The sequence below is a fragment of the Coregonus clupeaformis genome, unplaced genomic scaffold (genome assembly GCF_020615455.1).
Source record: "Coregonus clupeaformis isolate EN_2021a unplaced genomic scaffold, ASM2061545v1 scaf1679, whole genome shotgun sequence".
NCBI classification, from domain to species: domain Eukaryota; kingdom Metazoa; phylum Chordata; class Actinopteri; order Salmoniformes; family Salmonidae; genus Coregonus; species Coregonus clupeaformis.
Genome location: NW_025535133.1, coordinates 56,040 through 75,000, shown reverse-complemented (window position 1 = coordinate 75,000; position 18,961 = coordinate 56,040). Strand labels below are relative to the sequence as shown.

Sequence of the window (18,961 nt, the reverse complement as noted above, 5' to 3'; positions counted from 1 at the left end):
ATGGCACGATTGTTGTGCCAAATAATGCTGGTGATAGAATTGCCCACTTTGGCACCGTCAGACATAGGGCTCCCATTTTGGACTGTGTGTGTGTGTGCGCGCTGTCCCCCTCTTTTCGAGCCACGTCTACCGACTCGTGGTGGCTTTATGTTGTCCAAATTCCACTATTGCTTGACCCAAAATAATAACGTTCTTACACTTTGCCACTGTCAGATATAGGCCTCCCTCTGTGCGCTAAAAGTGGACGGGACATTAGAATCCTCTAATTAATACTCCCTGTCCACTCGAAGTGGCTCATACTTTCTTACTAAATTGCATACTAAACATTTTTTGTTATATATAACACTACATGGAATGGGCCCATTTTAAGCGGATGTGGGTGGCTCTTAAAAGAGCCTTTGGGTTCGAGTCGGGGTGTTGAGGTTCCGAAGAGAGTGGGTTTAACCGCCGAAACCGTACAGGGTGCGTCCCTGACGTTTCAGAGCGTAGACCACGTCCATGGCGGTAACGGTCTTCCTCTTGGCGTGCTCGGTGTAGGTGACTGCGTCACGGATCACGTTCTCCAGGAACACCTTCAGGACACCGCGGGTCTCCTCGTAGATCAGACCGGAAATACGCTTCACGCCGCCGCGGCGAGCCAGACGGCGGATAGCGGGTTTGGTGATTCCCTGGATGTTATCGCGGAGAACTTTGCGGTGACGCTTGGCGCCTCCTTTTCCGAGTCCCTTGCCGCCTTTGCCTCTTCCGGACATGGTGTGTTCGCTAGTTGAGTTCAAGTGAATGAATGACTTCAGCGCCGGTGCGCGGTGCGCTATTATCTGCGTTTGGTCGACCTGATTGAGGCCGGCGGCACAGAAAGCGCGCCTCTGTTATATGTTCGGAGGCGTTGCAAAGGGGAGGGCGCTCGTTCTAGGGGACTAGGGAGGAGCGATTTCAAAGATGACGTGAAAGCAACTAACGTACGCGGGAAACATACTCAAATACTGATATAGGCTATGTGGAACACAAGGCCAAACTGTGACAACTGGGAGATCAGCTAGTACACTGTGTCCCTCTCCTCATATTGTTGTTGTTGTTGTTGTTGTTGTTGCACCTGATTCTACTCATTGAGGACTTGGTAATTTAGGTGACAGGTTGTTCAATCAGCTGTGGCTGTCCAGGCCTACAAGAAAAATGGGTCCTGTTGGGGGTAGCCTACTCTACCGCTGGAGTTGGGAAACACTGAAATGGAAGGGGGACACGCAGTGAGCAAAACTCCTAACCACATAAAAACACAGACACTTGAGATCATTAAGAGCTATAAGGAGTCCATCAACTACCTGGTCAGTCAAGTCATATAGGGGGGATTTCATGGCCACCTGCTGGAGCAGAAGTCATGTTTGCCAACACTGGCCTTAAAATCATTAGGAGCTATAAGGAGTCCATCAACTAACTGGTCAGTCAAGTCATATAGGGAGGGATGTCATGGCCACCTGCTGGAGCACAAGTAATGTTTGCCAACACTGGCCTTAAAATCATTAGGAGCTATAAGGAATAAATCAACTCATCATTCAAGTCATATAGGGAGGGATCTTAGCACCACCTGCTGGATCAGAAGTACCCTTCACCGTAGGCACAAGAGAGCCATCATCTCTCAACCGGTGCAATTTCCATAAGTATGTGGTAATAAAACAAACAACGACAGCTCCTCATATAGGCAGTGGTTTCACACATTTTTCTCCAAGATGTTCAAACGTTCATAGATGACCAGCAGGGTCAAATAATAAGCACAGTGGTTGTAGAGGTTGCAACAGGTCAGTCAGTACATCAGGAGTAAATGTCACTTGTTGTTAGTGTTGTAGTTCCTATTTCTACGGTGTTGCCTACCTGCAGCAATCATGAGTTACCTGCAGTGTTGATTGCAATTACGTAATTTGTCAACTCATAATAACAGATGTTTTGCAAACCGTTGATGTTTAAATAAATGGATTCCCGGTGTCCGGATACCTTTTCTCTTAAGGGATGTGATTGAGTGAATCCAAAGTAAGTTGGTCTAAATACATAATAGGATGAATCATTCAGGTAAAATAACACAATGTCTATTTGAGTCGAATCAATGTAATATAATCCTTTTTACGTCTCTATCATCTTTACTCAATGTATTGGACCACATCAACTCAACTTACTCAAGCTTATCTACTCATAAAAACAAGCAAAAAGATCTACTCAACAATATGACGTGTGCTTTTGTTGACTGTAATAGCTTGAGTACATTCCACAAAGTCATTTTTTACAGTGTATCTAAAGACACGTTTGTTGTGGTGATGCACTTTTTCTTTGACGTTGAACTTGCATTGAACAGACAAATCCATTTCGTTACAACCCTTTTGTAGTATGACTTAGGAATATTTGTTGATGATCCTAATGTCTATGCGTGAATAGTGATTGGTTGTTGGTGAAATATTGCTGAGAACCCATCATTTCCTGGCCTTTTTTCACTATTGAGCAATTTTGAAACATTTGTTTTGCTATTGGATTCATAATGGTGACCTGGGACAAGTAATTAGTGAAACCAGAGTTCAGCAGTTGCCATTAAAGCGATCGAACCAAGTCATCCTAATAGGCTAGTATTAGCCTAAAGCAGGGTTTCCCAAACTCGGGCCACATTTTGGGAGTTTTTGCCCTAGCACTACACAGCTGATTCAAATAATCAACTCATCATCATCAAGCTGGGAGTATTAGAATCAGTTGTGGAGTGCTAGGGCAAAACGCAAAACGCGCACCCCTTGTGGACCCCAGGACCGCGTTTGGGAAACGCTGGCCTAAAGAGCAAATGCTGAAAGGGAATCACCATGAGGTGCAGTACCCACATTTAACCACAAGATGGCCTCCGTGCTCCATTGTAAAGTTTGGGCCTCTGCATGAGTCTCTCAGCAGCACTGCAACATGGGACTTTCAAAGTAAGTTGGCATGCATGTTTTTTCTGGACTGCATGCAAGGCTATTATTACACACAACTAATAGTGTCAATTATTCATCTGAACACAATTCTTGTTACTATTCGGCCTATATTATCACTCGTTTCTTTTTCCCCTCCTTTGTAAAGCATTTTACTGTGTTACTATATAGTTCAAAGGAAGTGGATGATGCCAGATGGTTGTGTATATACACACACAAACATTGAAGCTAGACTTCAGGCAACTAAAAAGGTGCAATACGTAGCTTTTAGACGTGTTAGTGAACAACATACATGGTGGCTAATGTAGAGGTGCGTGTATACATGGAACAATTGTGCCTTTTTGATGGAAATATGGAGGTGGCTCTTAAAAGAGCCTTTGGGGGATATTCGAGTTCAGGTCATCCTCATTTATGCGCGCTCTCCGCGAATACGGCGGGCCAGCTGGATGTCCTTGGGCATGATGGTCACCCGCTTGGCGTGGATGGCGCACAGGTTGGTGTCCTCGAACAGGCCGACCAGGTAAGCCTCGCTAGCCTCCTGTAGGGCCATCACGGCGGAGCTCTGGAAGCGCAGGTCGGTCTTGAAGTCCTGGGCGATTTCTCGCACCAGGCGCTGGAAGGGCAGTTTGCGGATGAGTAGCTCAGTGGACTTCTGGTAACGACGGATCTCTCTCAGAGCCACGGTGCCGGGCCTGTAACGGTGAGGCTTCTTCACACCGCCGGTGGCCGGGGCACTCTTGCGAGCAGCCTTAGTGGCGAGCTGCTTCCTGGGGGCTTTGCCACCGGTGGATTTGCGAGCGGTTTGCTTGGTTCTGGCCATGGCGCTGCTCTGACAGTCGGGAGTATAGCCTCGAAATGCCTATGTGAAGTTTATAAAGCCGGCAGTGGCGCCTGCTGATTGGACACCATCTCCCCACCACCCCGATTGGCCCGTTTCGCAGGCCTCCTCCGTTGGCCATTGGACGGGAGGCCCGGCCTCTCCAAAACTCAAACTCCCGGTGCGCGCGCAATAGGACGCCGCCGGCCCTTTACGCGCAATAATAGTCGCCAAAGTCAAGAGTGACAGCTTATAGGCACGTATCATCTAATGCTAGCCTGCTATGGCAAATGAGGCCAAGTAGGTGTTGTTCATGCAAGGCCTCATGTGGGCACAGAATGTCGAAATAGTTGTGTATACACCCACTCAATGTATTGCGGTCATAGAAAGGTACTTTGCGCTTTTGGAGAGCTAGGTGGTTGGCTCTTAAAAGAGCCTTTGGGGGTTGAGTAGTCAAGTTGAAGTCGCAGTAGCGAATTTACGACTAGTTACCGGAGTGTAACTCCAGTTCTATGAGTGGAGCGGAGCCCCATAGGGGAGCTCTGCTCCTATTGGTTTACCCTCTGCCCTAGGGCAGAACAGCCTGAAGCAAAATTATGCACACACCTACAGCCAATGGGAGTACAGGTGTCCCTATATAAGGAACCCCGTCTCCTCAATCTGCCTCCCGAGATATTATCTTCAGCGAGACTAGAGAGGGTCGGTAGGGGCCTTAGTCTTATGGGCTCTCGCTCCACTCATAGAACAGAGTTACACTCCGGTAACTAGTCGTTCTATATCGTGGAGCTCCGCCCCATAGGGGAGCTATGCTCCTAGTGGTTTACCCTCTGCCCTAGGGCAGAACAGCCTGAAGCAAATTTATGCACACACCTACAGCCAATAGGAGTACAGGTGTCCCTATATAAGGAACCCCGTTCCATCAATCTGCCTCCCTTTATCTTCAGCGACTGGACTAGATCTGAAGAAGCCATACGAAGACTCTAGAAAAATTTCGCCGTTGACTACCAGCCGTCAACGTCTTTCGCCATGAGCACGCCTGGGAATTTCCCACCCCCAAAGGCCCTTTTTAAGGGCCCTGTGTCGGTGTTCCACCATGGCTACCTCGGACCCCCACGACCTCTGCTTCGTGTGTTTGGGACCGCTGCACGCCAAGGATGGTCTCGACATCCCTCCTAATTGCGCCTCCTGCGCCCTCCTTACCATAAAGGAGAGGAAGCAGCGGCGGGCGTTTTTGCGGAGGACGTCCCTCTAGATGACGTAGTGTCCTCACTCCTCTCTGCTTCAGAGGCGTCAGCGGGCAGTGCGGAATCGGAGGATGACAAGGAAGAGCGCCGAGCCGGATATCCCAGTGGGGCAAGCCAGAGCTCTGGCGCCTACCTTTAAAACCCCCTTTCATTCTGAAAGCGCGAGGTTAGAAGGATCCTTGTGCGATGACGACATGGGCTCTGCTAGGTCAGAGGCCCTGTCCTTCGCGGTAGCCTCTCTGCGCTCGGACTTTCCCGGACTCATTGAGAAGGCTGCCACACGACTCGAGGTTGCGCTGCCCCCAGTTCCCCTTCCTATGGAGGTGGACCTGATGGAGGGCGGCCCTTACTCCAAGCCAAGAAGGGCGGCTGAGCCTATGGCTCCAGCCTTGCCCTCTCTCGGCAAGTATGTCGAGGGTTCGTGGGGGGCACCTCTGGCGGCGCGTTCGCCGGCCAGAGCGTATACCCCATTCACCAGAGTGGCTGGCTATGAGTGGGCGGCTAGGGGAATCCCCAGGCTCGAGGGCGCCATGACGGCGTTCCTAGTGCCGGGGTTCGAGTCCCTGGGCAGCCTCCAAGAAGGCCACCCTGCCAGCACAAAGGGACAGGTTCACAGCCCAGTTGGCTGAGAAATCCTTCACGTTGGGAGCCCAGAGCGTAGCAGCTGCTAACAATATCGCCCTCCTCGCGGCCTCCCTGTCCCGTCTCGCAACGGGCAGGTCGGAGATGACCAGCGAGGAAGTGGAGGAGGCCTCCAGAATCTCTGGAGCCATCCTCCACCTGACGCAGGCGGTTGCCATATGCGCGGGAAGGACCATGGCCACCTCGTGGTCACGGAGCGACACCTCTGGCTCTCGATGACGGCCATGAAGGAGACCGACAGAGCATCTCTACTCAACGCCCCGTCTCCAGCGAGGGCCTTTTGGCCTCGCAGTGAAGGACGCGACAGAGCGCATTCGCCAGACTGGACGAGGAGAGGAGGCACCTGGCCAAGCATTTGCCGCTGGCAATGAGGTCCAGCAAAGCCCCAGCTAAACCGTCCACCTCCAACGCCCCCAGTAAATCCGCTCAGTGAGGCGTCGGGCCAGGCGACAGACGCACACCACAGACAGCAGGAGAGCGGGCTCGGCCCCTCCAGCAGCGACGGTGGCAGCAACGGTCCCGCCAGCGAGAGAGGTTGTCACGAGAGAGTCACGAGACCAGCTTGGCAGCACCAGAAGGCCTCCCAAAGAAGCGCAAGCACCTCTGACGAGGCGAGGGGGAGAGCACGGAGAACGGCCCGGCGCGTGTCGCAGAAGGGCCTACTGTTCCCCCCACCCCACTGTTCAGGGCGTGGAGGACATGTTTTTACATTGTGTGAATAAAGAGCGGATGTTCTCACTGACATTGTCAAAGAAAGACACTTATTCCATAAGGTTCGAACACTTCACGTTCTATGGTAAATCTCCCTCACCATCTTGAGCGCAGCCCAACCCACTTAGAGTGCGTTGCTGAGCGTGCTCAGGAGAGGAAAAGGGCAAAGGTAGCAAGGCGCAGCCTTAGCTCACCTAGTAAAGATTTTTACTACAGACTCCTAGGAGCTCTGTAGTAAAGGTCTCACATAGTAGGCAGCTGCCTCTGTCCCAATGTGACATGAAGCGCAGCCGCTAGCCGGGAGTGAACGCCTTGCTGCAGGCTAATGCCTCAGTCGGCGTAGATCAGACCCGCGCCGACGTTCACGGAGAGCGGGAATACCAGGGCTACTAAGGTAGCCGAGGTATGGACGCCTCCGGTATATTATGAACGAATCAATGCCCATGGCTCTGAGCGCAGCTCACCACACACTGAGTGTGTCGTTGAGCAGCCGCATAAGACCAGTAAAGAGGTATTGTGGCACCACCGTGTGGTGCCAGTCAGAGATCACACTTTTCAGACTCAGCTGAGTTCTGTAGGAGATGGTCTCATGCCAAGCGGCAGTCTCAGTCAGTCAATGACATGATGACGCAATCGCTTTTCGGGGAAGAGCGCTCTGTCTCAGGCCAGTACCTCAGACAGCGCAGTTCAGACCCGTGCTGCGTTCACGGAGGGCAAGATTACTGGAGTTACGGTCGTAACTCAACGTATCAACGCCCCCGATTCACCCAGAACGAGCTGAGGTTTCCTCTCCCTTTCGAGGGGCCCCGCTTGGGCTATTCCACCAACTCAGTGCTGGGGAATAGCGGCGGTGAGGGCCATAGAGGAATACAGGTCCTTCCTACTAGACGTCACCACAGCTTCGTGCACGCCCGCTCTTCAGCACTGCTGGCAGTGGCGACGAAGCTGTACCCTCTCACGCTGGCTAGAACAGACGTTAGAGAAGGGTTATGCCCTCCAATTCCATCGGACCCACCCCGTTCAGGGAGTGGTGGAGACGGTGATGAAAACGCCAGACAAAGTGGCCGCTCTGAAATCAGAGATTACGGAACTTTTGGCGAAGGAGGCGGTCACAGTAGTGCCCCGAGAGCAAAGGAACAAGGGGCTTTACTCATGTCGGCAGCCCACTCTGTGGCGCCCTATTTCCTAGTGCCCAAAAAGACGGGGGGAGTGAGGCCGATTTTGGATTTACGCATTCTCAACGAGAGCATAACCAAACGGCCCTTCCGAATGCTGACGACAAAACGCCTACTGGAATGTGTTCAGAAGGGAGATTTTTGTACAAGCATAGACCAAAGGACGCGTACTTTCATGTGCCGATACAATCGCGCCACAGAAAGTTTCTGCGGTTCGCCTTTCAGGGGGTGGCGTACGAGTTCACGAGGATGCCGTTTGGGACGCCCTGGCACCTCGAACGTTTTCCAAATGTGTGGAGACGGCATTGAAACCGCTGCGTCGTCAGGGGATAAGGCTATTAGCCTACCTAGACGACCTGTTGATTCTCGCCCCGTCAGCAGAGCTGGCGTTCACACACACGACACAGACAGTGATTCATCTCACGCGTCTGGGGTTCGCTGTGAATTGAAAAGAGCGCACCCTGGCCCAGTCATCAGATTGTCTACCTGGGACTACAGCTAGACACTGTAATGATGAGGGCGCGAATTCGGACCCTCGAAGGGCAGCATTGGTACTAGCCCTGAGGAAGTGTCGTCCGAATCAACAGTGCACTTCGACCTCATGTCACTTTTGGGTCTCATGTCGGCAGCCCACTCTGTGGTACCTAGCTTCTGCACATGCGCAGAACACAGCGGTGGTTCGCCCAACTAAGACTAGACCCAGTGCGTCAACGTCATCGGTTGGTGGTGGTTCCTCTCTCGCTAAGAGCAGACCTGGACTATTGGAGGAACCCGTGCGTTCTCACGCACGGAGTCCCGATGGGCAAGGTGTCATCCTACATTCCAGTGTATACAGATGCCTGTCTAACTGGATGGGGAGGGACATGTCAGTCTCAAGCGATAGGTGGTGCATGGCCTCAATCAGGTCGGCACATAAACCTCTTGGAGTTGGAAACGGTTCGACTGGTTTTGAACCACTTCGCGTCTACCCTTCGGGGTCGCGATGTGTTGGTTTGGTCAGACAACCGGACCACAGTAGCTCGCATAAATCGCCAGGGGGGGGTCAGGTCTCCTGCCCTCCACAGGGCGGCAGAGGAATTGTGGCTGTGGGCTCACAAGCACCTTCGCTCGTTGAGAGCAGCGCACATTCCGGGCTACTTGAACGTCGGGGGCAGATCTCATGTCAAGAGGGGGTCCTCGAGACGACGAGTGGTCGTCCGCATTGTTCTCCAAATTTGGAAACAATTCGGGAGAGCCGAGGTGGATCTGTTCGCGTCACGTGTGAACGCGCAGTGTCCCCTATGGTTCTCCCTGAGACAACAGGACGAGCCGCCATTGGGAAGAGACGCGCTTCGCGCCTGCCCGTGCGCCGGTTCTCCTGTATGCATTCCCTCCGCTGTCTTGCATTCTCCCACTGCTAGCCAGGGTGAGATCAGAGGAGCTAACAGTGATACTGATAGCGCCCGATCGCCCGGGGCTCCGTGGTTTGCAGAGATGAGTCAGATGTTGATTGTGCCACCTTGGACAATTCCACATCGACGAGACGCGTTGAGCCAGGCGGGAGCGCGCGATAGGGCAGTGGCCCATAATCGGCCAACCACTGAAGGCTTGGTTCCTGAACGGGACAGGTTGAGGCGCCGTGGGTTATCTGATGCAGTGATCAGAACCATACAGAGCGCTAGGGCCAGTTCCACTTCCAGGATGTACACAAGCAGATGGAATGTTTTCTCACAGTGGTGTAACACACAGGACGTAGACCCCATGAGCTGTCAGGTAGAGTGTGCGCTCTCATTCCTGCAGTTTATGTTTGATAAGCAGAAATCGCCCGCCACCATTCGAGTGTTTGCAGCGGCAATTTCAGCTGGTCATGAAGGGTTTAACGGGAAAAACTCTCTCAGTCACCCATTAGTGAAACGTTTCTTATTGGGAACGCGACGGCTTAGGCCAATGCCTAGAGCTACGCTGCCCCGATGGGATTTGGCTTTGGTTCTCGAAGCGCTATGTAAGTCGCCGTTCGAGCCATTGAATCAAATACCCCTCAAAATGCTGTCTATCAAGACGGCGCTGTTGCTCGCCTTGACTACCGCTAAGCGAGTCAGTGATTTGAGTGCACTGTCGACGAGACCCGACTGCCTTGCCATTAATGGCGATTTGAGCAGAGCGGTGTTACGTCCTAACCCGGCATTTGTGCCGAAGGTTATTAACAGTGCATATAGATCACAGACCGTGGAATTGTGGGCTTTTTATCCCCCTCCTCATGGGGAGAGGAGTGAGAAAAAGCTTCATTGTCTGTGCCCAGTACGCGCTTTGGCGTGTTACGTTGAGCGCACAGCAGCGATTAGGTCATCGCCTCAGCTGTTTGTGTGTCACGGTGCGGCTGCATTGGGTAGACCACTTTCTAAACAGCGTTTGTCTCATTGGCTTTGTGAAGGCATTGAGACGGCGTACGAGGCGGCGGGGCAACAACCGCCTCAGGGTATTAAAGCGCATTCCACTCGTGGAGTAGCAGCTTCTACTGCCCTCTTCAGAGGTACAGAGGTAGTGGATATTTGTAGAGCGGCGTCTTGGTCGTCACCGTCTCCTTTTATTCGCTTCTATCTGTTGGATATGTCTTCTAACTCTTTGGCTCGATCTGTACTCAGCGTGGCTGAGGGGAGATCTTGAGAAAGTAACAGAAAGAAAGCAGGATTGTGACCATGTTCATAAATCCGCTTTTATTAGAAGGAACATATTAGGGCACGTTTTTCCAACTCTTTAGCTCGGTCGGCATTCAGCAGAGCTGAAAGGCGATTTTGAGCTAGAAAGGAGAGGACAGAGCAGGACCTGGGACAGGTTCCAATCAGGTCCGCCTTGGTTAGGAAAACGTGTTATGTCAAGAATAGGCTTTTCAACTTTCAAGCTCGATTGCACTCAGCATAGCTGAAGGAGAATCTTGAGCTAGAGGAAAGAGAAGCAGGACGATAGACAGGTCTCTATCAGGTCCGCTTTGGATGAAAGGCTATCTGTGGCATGTCTCTTGACTCAGGGTCAGTACATAGAGACATGTATTGAACTGACAGAATGTGAGGTCATCTATCTGATTCAGATAGTATGACTTTTATATTTTGTTCCTGCCTACTAATCTATGGATTCCATAGAGTGAGTAAGGCGGTCTGTTGGACACTTAATGTAGAATGACTGATGTCATTCCATTAGTGGACGATAGTGTTATCACAGAATATTGAGGCACGGCTATCTGTTGGTACAGATTAGCACGGCGTCTATTCTGATGATCTGCCCACTAGCCATTGGCATTGCCATTTGAGCTAGATGGGGCGGGTCTATAACCAATGACGCGGTATATTGTGACGCCCAAGGGGTTTTTAGTCACAGTACGGCGGGAATTGGTTGCAGCCATTGCTGGGCTTGACATTTTTCATTTTTAATGGGAAGTGTTAGGCTCGGCAGGGAGTACATTTTGGAGCGTTTCGCTCCGCCTTAAACCACTAGGAGCATAGCTCCCCATGGGGCGGAGCTCCACGATATAGAACGACTAGTTACCGGAGTGTAACTCCAGTTCTATGAGTGGAGCGGAGCCCCATAGGACTTAAGGCCCTACCGATCCTCTCTAGTCTCGCTGAAGATAATATCTCGGGAGGCAGATTGATGGAACGGGGTTCCTTATATAGGGACACCTGTACTCCTATTGGCTGTAGGTGTGTGCATAAATTTGCTTCAGGCTGTTCTGCCCTAGGGCAGAGGGTAAACCACTAGGAGCATAGCTCCCCTATGGGGCTCCGCTCCACTCATAGAACTGGAGTTACACTCCGGTAACTAGTCGTTCTATATCGTGGAGCTCCGCCCCATAGGGGAGCTCTGCTCCTATTGGTTTAAGGCGGAGCGAAACGCTCCAAAATGTACTCCCTGCCGAGCCTAACACATCCCATTCGAAAATGAGAAAAGGTCAAGCCCAGCAATGGCTGTAACCAATTCCCGCAGTACTGTGACTAAAACCCACCCGGGCGTCACAATATACCGCGTCATCGGTTATAGACCCGCCCCATCTAGCTCAAATGGCAATGCCAATGGCTAGTGGGCAGATCATCAGAATAGACGCCGTGCTAATCTGTACCAGCAGATAGCCGTGCCTCAATATTCTGTGACAACACTATCGTCCACTAATGTAATGACATCAGTCACTCTACATTAAGTGTCCAACAGACCGCCTTACTCACTCTATGGAACCCATAGATTAGTAGGCAGGAACAAAATATAAAAGTCATACTATCTGAATCAGATAGATGACCTCACATTCTGTCAGTTCAATACATGTCTTTATGTACTGACCCTGAGTCAAGAGACATGCCACAGATAGCCTTTCATCCGAAGCGGACCTGATAGAGACCTGTCTATCGTCCTGCTTCTCTTTCCTCTAGCTCAAGATTCTCTTTCAGCTATGCTGAGTGCAATCGAGCTTGAAAGTTGAAAAGCCTATTCTTGACATAACACGTTTTCCTAACCAAGGCGGACCTGATTGGAACCTGTCCAAGGTCCTGCTCTGTCCTCTCCTTTTTAGCTCAAAATCGCCTTTCAGCTCTGCTGAATGCCGACCGAGCTAAAGAGTTGGAAAAACGTGCCATAATATGTTTCTTCTAATAAAAGCGGATTTATGAACATGGTCACAATCCTGCTTTCTTTCTCTGTTTCTTTCTCAAGATCTCCCTTCAGCCACGCTGAGTACAGATCGAGCCAAAGAGTTAGAAGACATATCCAACAGATAGAAACGGATAAAAGGAGACGGTGTCGACCAAGACGCCGCTCTACAAATATCCACTACCTCTGTACCTCTGAAGAGGGCAGTAGAAGCTGCTACTCCACGAGTGGAATGCGCTTTAATACCCTGAGGCGGTTGTTGCCCCGCCGCCTCGTACGCCGTCTCAATGCCTTCACAAAGCCAATGAGACAATCGCTGTTTTGAAAGTGGTCTACCCAATGCAGCCGCACCGTGACACACAAACAGCTGAGGCGATGACCTAATCGCTGCTGTGCGCTCAACGTAACACGCCAAAGCGCGTACTGGGCACAAACAATGAAGCTTTTTCTCACTCCTCTCCCCCATGGGAGGGGGGATAAAAAGCCCACAATTCCACGGTCTGTGATCTATATGCACTGTTAATAACCTTCGGCACAAATGCCGGGTTGGGACGTAACACCGCTCTGCTCAAATCGCCATTAATGGCAAGGCAGTCGGGTCTCGTCGACAGTGCACTCAAATCACTGACCCGCTTAGCGGTAGTCAAGGCGAGCAACAGCGCCGTCTTGATAGACAGCATTTTGAGGGGTATTTGATTCAATGGCTCGAACGGCGACTTACATAGCGCTTCGAGAACCAAAGCCAAATCCCATCGGGGCAGCGTAGCTCTAGGCATTGGCCTAAGCCGTCGCGTTCCCAATAAGAAACGTTTCACTAATGGGTGACTGAACAGGTTTTTCCCGTTAAACCCTTCATGACCAGCTGAAATTGCCGCTGCAAACACTCGAATGGTGGAGGGCGCATTTCTGCTTATCAAACATAGACTGCAGGAATGAGAGCACACTCTCTACCTGACAGCTCATGGGGTCTACGTCCTGTGTGTTACACCACTGTGAGAAAACATTCCATCTGCTTGTGTATACCCTGGAAGTGGAACTGGCCCTAGCGCTCTGTATGGTTCTGATCACTGCATCAGATAACCCACGGCGCCCTCAACCTGTCCCGTTCAGGAACCAAGCCTTCAGTGGTTGGCCGATTATGGGCCACTGCCCTATCGAGCCTCCCGCCTGGCTCAATCGCGTCTCGTCGATGTGGAATTGTCCAAGGTGGCACAATCAACATCTGACTCATCTCTGCAAACCACGGAGCCCCCGGGCGATCGGGCGCTATCAGTATCACTGTTAGCTCCTCTGATCTCACCCTGGCTAGCAGTGGGAGAATGCAAGACAGCGGAGGGAATGCATACAGGAGAACTTTCGGCCACGGGCAGTGCGCCGAACGCCTCTTCTTCCCAATGGCGGCTCGTCCCTGTTGTCTCAGGGAGAACCATAGGGGACACTGCGCGTTCACACGTGACGCGAACAGATCCACCTCGGCTCTCCCGAATTGTTTCCAAATTTGGAGAACAATGTCTGGGTGCAGACACCACTCGTCGTCTCGAGGACCCCTCTTGACATGAGATCTGCCCCTACGTTCAAGTAGCCCGGAATGTGCGCTGCTCTCAACGAGCGAAGGTGCTTGTGAGCCCACAGCCACATTCCTCTGCCGCCCTGTGGAGGGCAGGAGACCTGACCTCCCTGGCGATGTATGTGAGCTACTGTGGTCCGGTTGTCTGACCAAACCAACACATCGCGACCCCGAAGGGTAGACGCCAAGTGGTTCAAAACCAGTCGAACCGTTTCCAACTCCAAGAGGTTTATGTGCCGACCTGATTGAGGCCATGCACCACCTATCGCTTGAGACTGACATGTCCCTCCCCATCCAGTTAGACAGGCATCTGTATACACTGGAATGTAGGATGACACCTGCCCATCGGGACTCCGTGCGTGAGAACGCACGGGTTCCTCCAATAGTCCAGGTCTGCTCTTAGCGAGAGAGGAACCACCACCAACCGATGACGTTGACGCACTGGTCTAGTCTTAGTTGGGCGAACCACCGCTGTGTTCTGCGCATGTGCAGAAGCTCCAGCGGGACCACAGAGTGGGCTTTGCCGACATGAGACCCAAAAGTGACATGATCGACTAGCGCCGTACTGTGTGATTCGAACGACACTTCCTCAGGGCTAGTACCAATGCTGCCCTTCGAGGGTCCGAAATCGCGCCCTCATCATTACAGTGTCTAGCTGTAGTCCCAGGTAGACTATCTGATGACTGGGCCAGGGTGCGCTCTTTTTCCAATTCACGCGAACCCCAGACGCGTGAGATGAATCACTGTCTGTGTCGTGGCGTGAACGCCAGCTCTGCTGACGGGCGAAACCAGCAGGTCGCCCAGGTAGGCTAATATCCTTATCCCTTGACGACGCATGCGTTCCAATGCCGCCTCCACACATTTGGAAAACGTTCGAGGTGCCAGGGCGTACCAAACGGCATCCTCGTGAACTCGTACGCCACCCCTTGAAAGGCGAACCGCAGAAACTTTCTGTGGCGAGATTGAATCGGCACATGAAAGTACGCTGTCCTTTAGGTCTATGCTTGTACAAAAGTCTCCCTTCTGGACACATTCCAGTAGACGTTTTGTCGTCAGCATTCGGAAGGGCCGTTTGGTTATGCTTTCGTTGAGAATGCGTAAATCCAAAATCGGCCTCACTCCCCCGTCTTTTTGGGCACTAGGAAATAAGGCGAATAGAGCCCTTTGTTCCTTTGCTCTCGGGGAACTACTGTGACCGCCTCCTTCGCCAAAAGTTCCGTGATCTCTGACATCAGAGCGGCTACTTTGTCCGGCGTTTTCATCATCGTTTCCACCACTCCCCGAAACGGGGGTGGGTCCGATGGAATTGGAGGGCATAACCCTTCTCTAACGTCTGTTCTAGCCAGCGTGAGAGGGTACAGCTTCGTTGCCACTGCCAGCAATGCAGAGAAAGCGGGCGCGCACGGCTGTGGACATCCAGTAGGAAGGACCTGTATTCTCTATGGCCCTCGCCGCCGCTATTCCCCAGCACTGAGGTTGGTGGAATAGCCCAGGGTGGGCCCCCCTCGAAAGGGGAGAGGAAACATCAGCTGGTTCTGAGTGAATCGGAGGCCTTGATACGCTAGTTACGCCCGTAACTCCAGTAACCGGCCCTCGTGAACGCAGCACGGTTCTGAACTGCGCTGGCTGAGGCATTAACCTGAGACAGCGCGCTCTCCCCGGATAGCAATTGCGTCATCACGTCATTGTCTGACTGAGACTGCTGCTTGGAATGAGACTTATCCATTACAGAACTCAACCGAGTCTGAAAGGTGTGATCTCTGACTGGTACCACACGGTGGTGCCACAATACCTCTTCACTGGTCTCATGCGGCTGCTCTACAACACACTCAATGAGTGGTGAGCTGCGCTCAGAGCCATGGGCATTGATACGTTCATAATAGACCGGGGCGTCCATACCCGGTTACACTTGTAACTCTGGTATTCCCGCTCTCCGTGAACGTCGCACGGGTCTGAACTGCGCCGGCTGAGGCATTAGCCTGCAGCAAGCGTCATTCCCGGCTAGCGGCTGCGCCTTCATGTCACATTGGGACAGAGACAGCTGCCTGCTGAATGTGAGGTCTCCTTGAGATAAGCCAAGACGGTGTCTTGGTATCTTTCCTCCCTTCACCTCCTGTGTGCGTTCAGCTCTGCACCTCTGGTGGGCTGAACTACGCTCAGTGTGGTGAGTATTAGCGCGTTCAGAAAGAAGTGGGGGCGCCCGATACACTGGGAAACTTCGTCACCGTGGTAATCGGGCCCTCCGTGAACGCAGCATGGGTCTGAATCGCACTAATCGAGACCTTAGTCTGCGATAGTGCGCCATCCTAACTAGCGGCTGCGTCATCATGTCTCCTGACTGAGACTGCAGCCTGCTATGAGAGGCACTCACTACAGTACTCCTTGGAGTCTGTAATGTGAGGTCTCTTTGAGATAAACCAAGACGGCGTCTAGGTATTATTCCTCCTTTCACCTCCTGTGTGCGTTCAGCTCTGCACCTCTGGTGGGCTGAACTACACTCAGTGTGGTGAGCCTGGGCGCGTTCAGGAAAAGGTGGGGGCGCCGATACACTGGGCACCTTCGTGACCGTGGTAATCGGGCCCTTCTTGAACGCAGCATGGGTCTGGGTCGTACTAACAGAGACCTTAGTCTGTGATAGTGCGCCATCCCCAATGTGGTTATTATCGGCGCGTTCTGAGAGAAACGGGGCGCCGATACGTTGGTTACGCCCGTAACCGTAGTAATCAGGCCCTCCGTGGAACGCAGCACGGGTCTGAACTGCACTGACTGAGGCGTTAGCCTGAGACAGAGCGCCGTCCCGAATAGCGGTCGCGTCATCATGCCATCATCTGGCTGAGACTGCAGCCTGCTATGTGAGACACTCACTACGGCACTCCTAGGAGTCTGTAAAGTGAGGTCTTTATAAGGTACACTTAATACCTTTTATATACCTGCCTTATGTGTGCATTCAGCAACGCACCATGGTGGGCTGAGCTGCACTCATAGTGGTAAGAGAGAGAGCGAGAGTGAGGAAGGTCGAACGCTCTCGGATGTATTATGGAAAAGGGGCTCTTTTTTGACAGTGTCAAGTAGAGCCAACTCTTTATTACACACATCAACAAAAAACATTCTCCTCCATACACTCAACGGTAGAGTGGGGGGACAGTGGGCTCGGTCACAGCAGGCGCTGTGCCGTCTTCCGTTCTCTCCCCTCGCCTGTCATAAACGGGCGTCTCTTCTGGCCGCCCTTCGGGTGATGCCAGGATGACGCTTTAATGACCTCTCTCGCCGGCACCTCTGGCGCTGCAGGGGGGCGAGGCCCGCTCCCTTGCTGCTGGAGGCCGCCGTCTAACGCCAGGCTGTAGCGAGTTATGGCCGCCCTTCCTCCTATCCACTTCCGGGTTGGAGGGAATGGGGGCAGCTTAATCTCCCGCTGTTTAGCAGCCCACTCAATGAGACCTGAGAATTCAGGCACAGAGAGGCTGTGGCGTCATCATCCAGGGATGTAATGACCTCACAATTTCCCGAAGGAAAAGGGGGTGTTAAACATCTGGGTCAGTGTAATGAATTGTTCCAATAGAATATTCATTTCTTCCCCAATAGCCCTGTCATCTCCTGAGTCAGTGCCTTCAGATGATGCCTCAGCTGAGACTAACACTGATAGCACATCCTCGAGAGGAATATCCTCCCTAAAAATGCCCAAAGCTGCTTCCACTCCTTCAAAAAGGAGGGCTCAGCTGGCGCATAGTGGGGATTAATGAAGCTGTCCCTGGCGTGCTGTGTCCCTCAACCCACGAAACAATGTCGGGGGGTCGAGCAGCCGCCAAGGGGAACAGCGACACAGAGCTCTGAAAAGAGCTTTTGTTAAATACTTACCCTATGGATAAGCTTGGTGTGCTCATTGTAGGAAGACGTTGATGGCTGGATGTCAACGATCGAAATTCTTCCTGAGTCTTCTGTGGCTTCTTCTCTAGTCCAGTCGCTGAAGATAATGGGAGGCAGATTGAGGGAACGGGGTTCCTTATATAGGGACACCTGTACTCCCATTGGCTGTAGGTGTGTGCATAATTTTGCTTCAGGCTGTTCTGCCCCTAGGGCAGAGGGTAAACCAATAGGAGCAGAGCTCCCCATGGGGCGGAGCTCCATCATATAGAACGACATAACTGAAGCAACCTGAGTTTGTAGGAGTGGAGCGGAGTCTACAGGGAGCCCCCTGCCTCGAGCTACTCCTCTGCCCTAGGGCAGAACAGCCTGAAGCAAAATTATGCACACACCTACAGCCAATGGGAGTACAGGAACCCTTATATAAGAACCCTGCTCCTCAATCTGCCTCCCGAGATACTTGGAGACTAGAGAGGTCGGTAGTAGGGTTTTGGGTGCCTATGGGGTTCGCTCCACTCATAGAACTGGAGTTATGACCTGTAACTGGCCTGTTTACATCGTGGAGCTCCGCCCATAGGGGAGCTCTGCTCTTATTGAGCCAAGGCGGAGCGAAACGCTCCAATGTACTCCTGCCGAGCCTAACACATCCTATTCAAAATGAAAAGCACATCGGGTGGCTAAAACCAATTCCGCAGTACTGCGACTAAAACCCACCCGGCGCCACAAGACACCACGCCACCGATTATGGACCCCCCATCTAGCTCTGATGTGCAATGCTAATGGCTAGTGGGTGGATCATCAGAATAGAAGCCGCTAATCTGTACCAGCAGATAGCCGTCAATATTCCCAGGATAACACTATCGTCCACTAATGGAATGATATTATCAGTCATCAATATTAAGTGTTCAACAGACCACTTCTACTCACCAATAAACTCCAGAGATTAGTGTGGTTGTGTGAACAAAATATGTCATACTAGCTGAATCAGATATTATCCTGCCAAATTCTGTCAATTCAATACATGTCTCTATAAAATATTTCTGAGTCAAGAGACATGCCACAGATAGTTTTTTTATCTAAGGACCTGATAAGACTCACATCGCCCTGCTTCCTCTCACAAGATTTCTCAGCCATGCTGAGTGCAATCGAAGCTTGAAAATTAAAAAGCCTATTTCTTGACATAACACGTTTTCTAACCACATGGACCTGATTGAAGTCCTGTCCAAGGTCCTGCTCTGTCCTCTTTTTAGCTTCAAAAATCGCCTTTCAGCTCGCTGAATGCCGACTGAGCTGGGTGAGTGTTGGAAAACGTACATAATATGTTTCTTTCTAATGTGTTGATTTTATGAACATGGTCACAATCCTGCTTTCTTTCTGTTTTCCAAGATTTCTCCTCA

The 18,961-nt window shown here is 51.7% G+C and overlaps 1 protein-coding gene across 1 annotated transcript; it reads right to left on the bottom strand.

Moving 5' to 3' along the window:
* Positions 1-378: 378 nt before the first annotated feature.
* Positions 379-1,309, bottom strand: LOC121561418 (histone H4). Its single transcript, XM_045218603.1, has one exon. It carries the CDS (start codon positions 750-752, stop codon positions 441-443), a length of 312 nt encoding a protein of 103 aa, XP_045074538.1. The 5' UTR covers positions 753-1,309; the 3' UTR covers positions 379-440.
* Between the last annotated feature and the right edge of the window lie 17,652 nt (positions 1,310-18,961).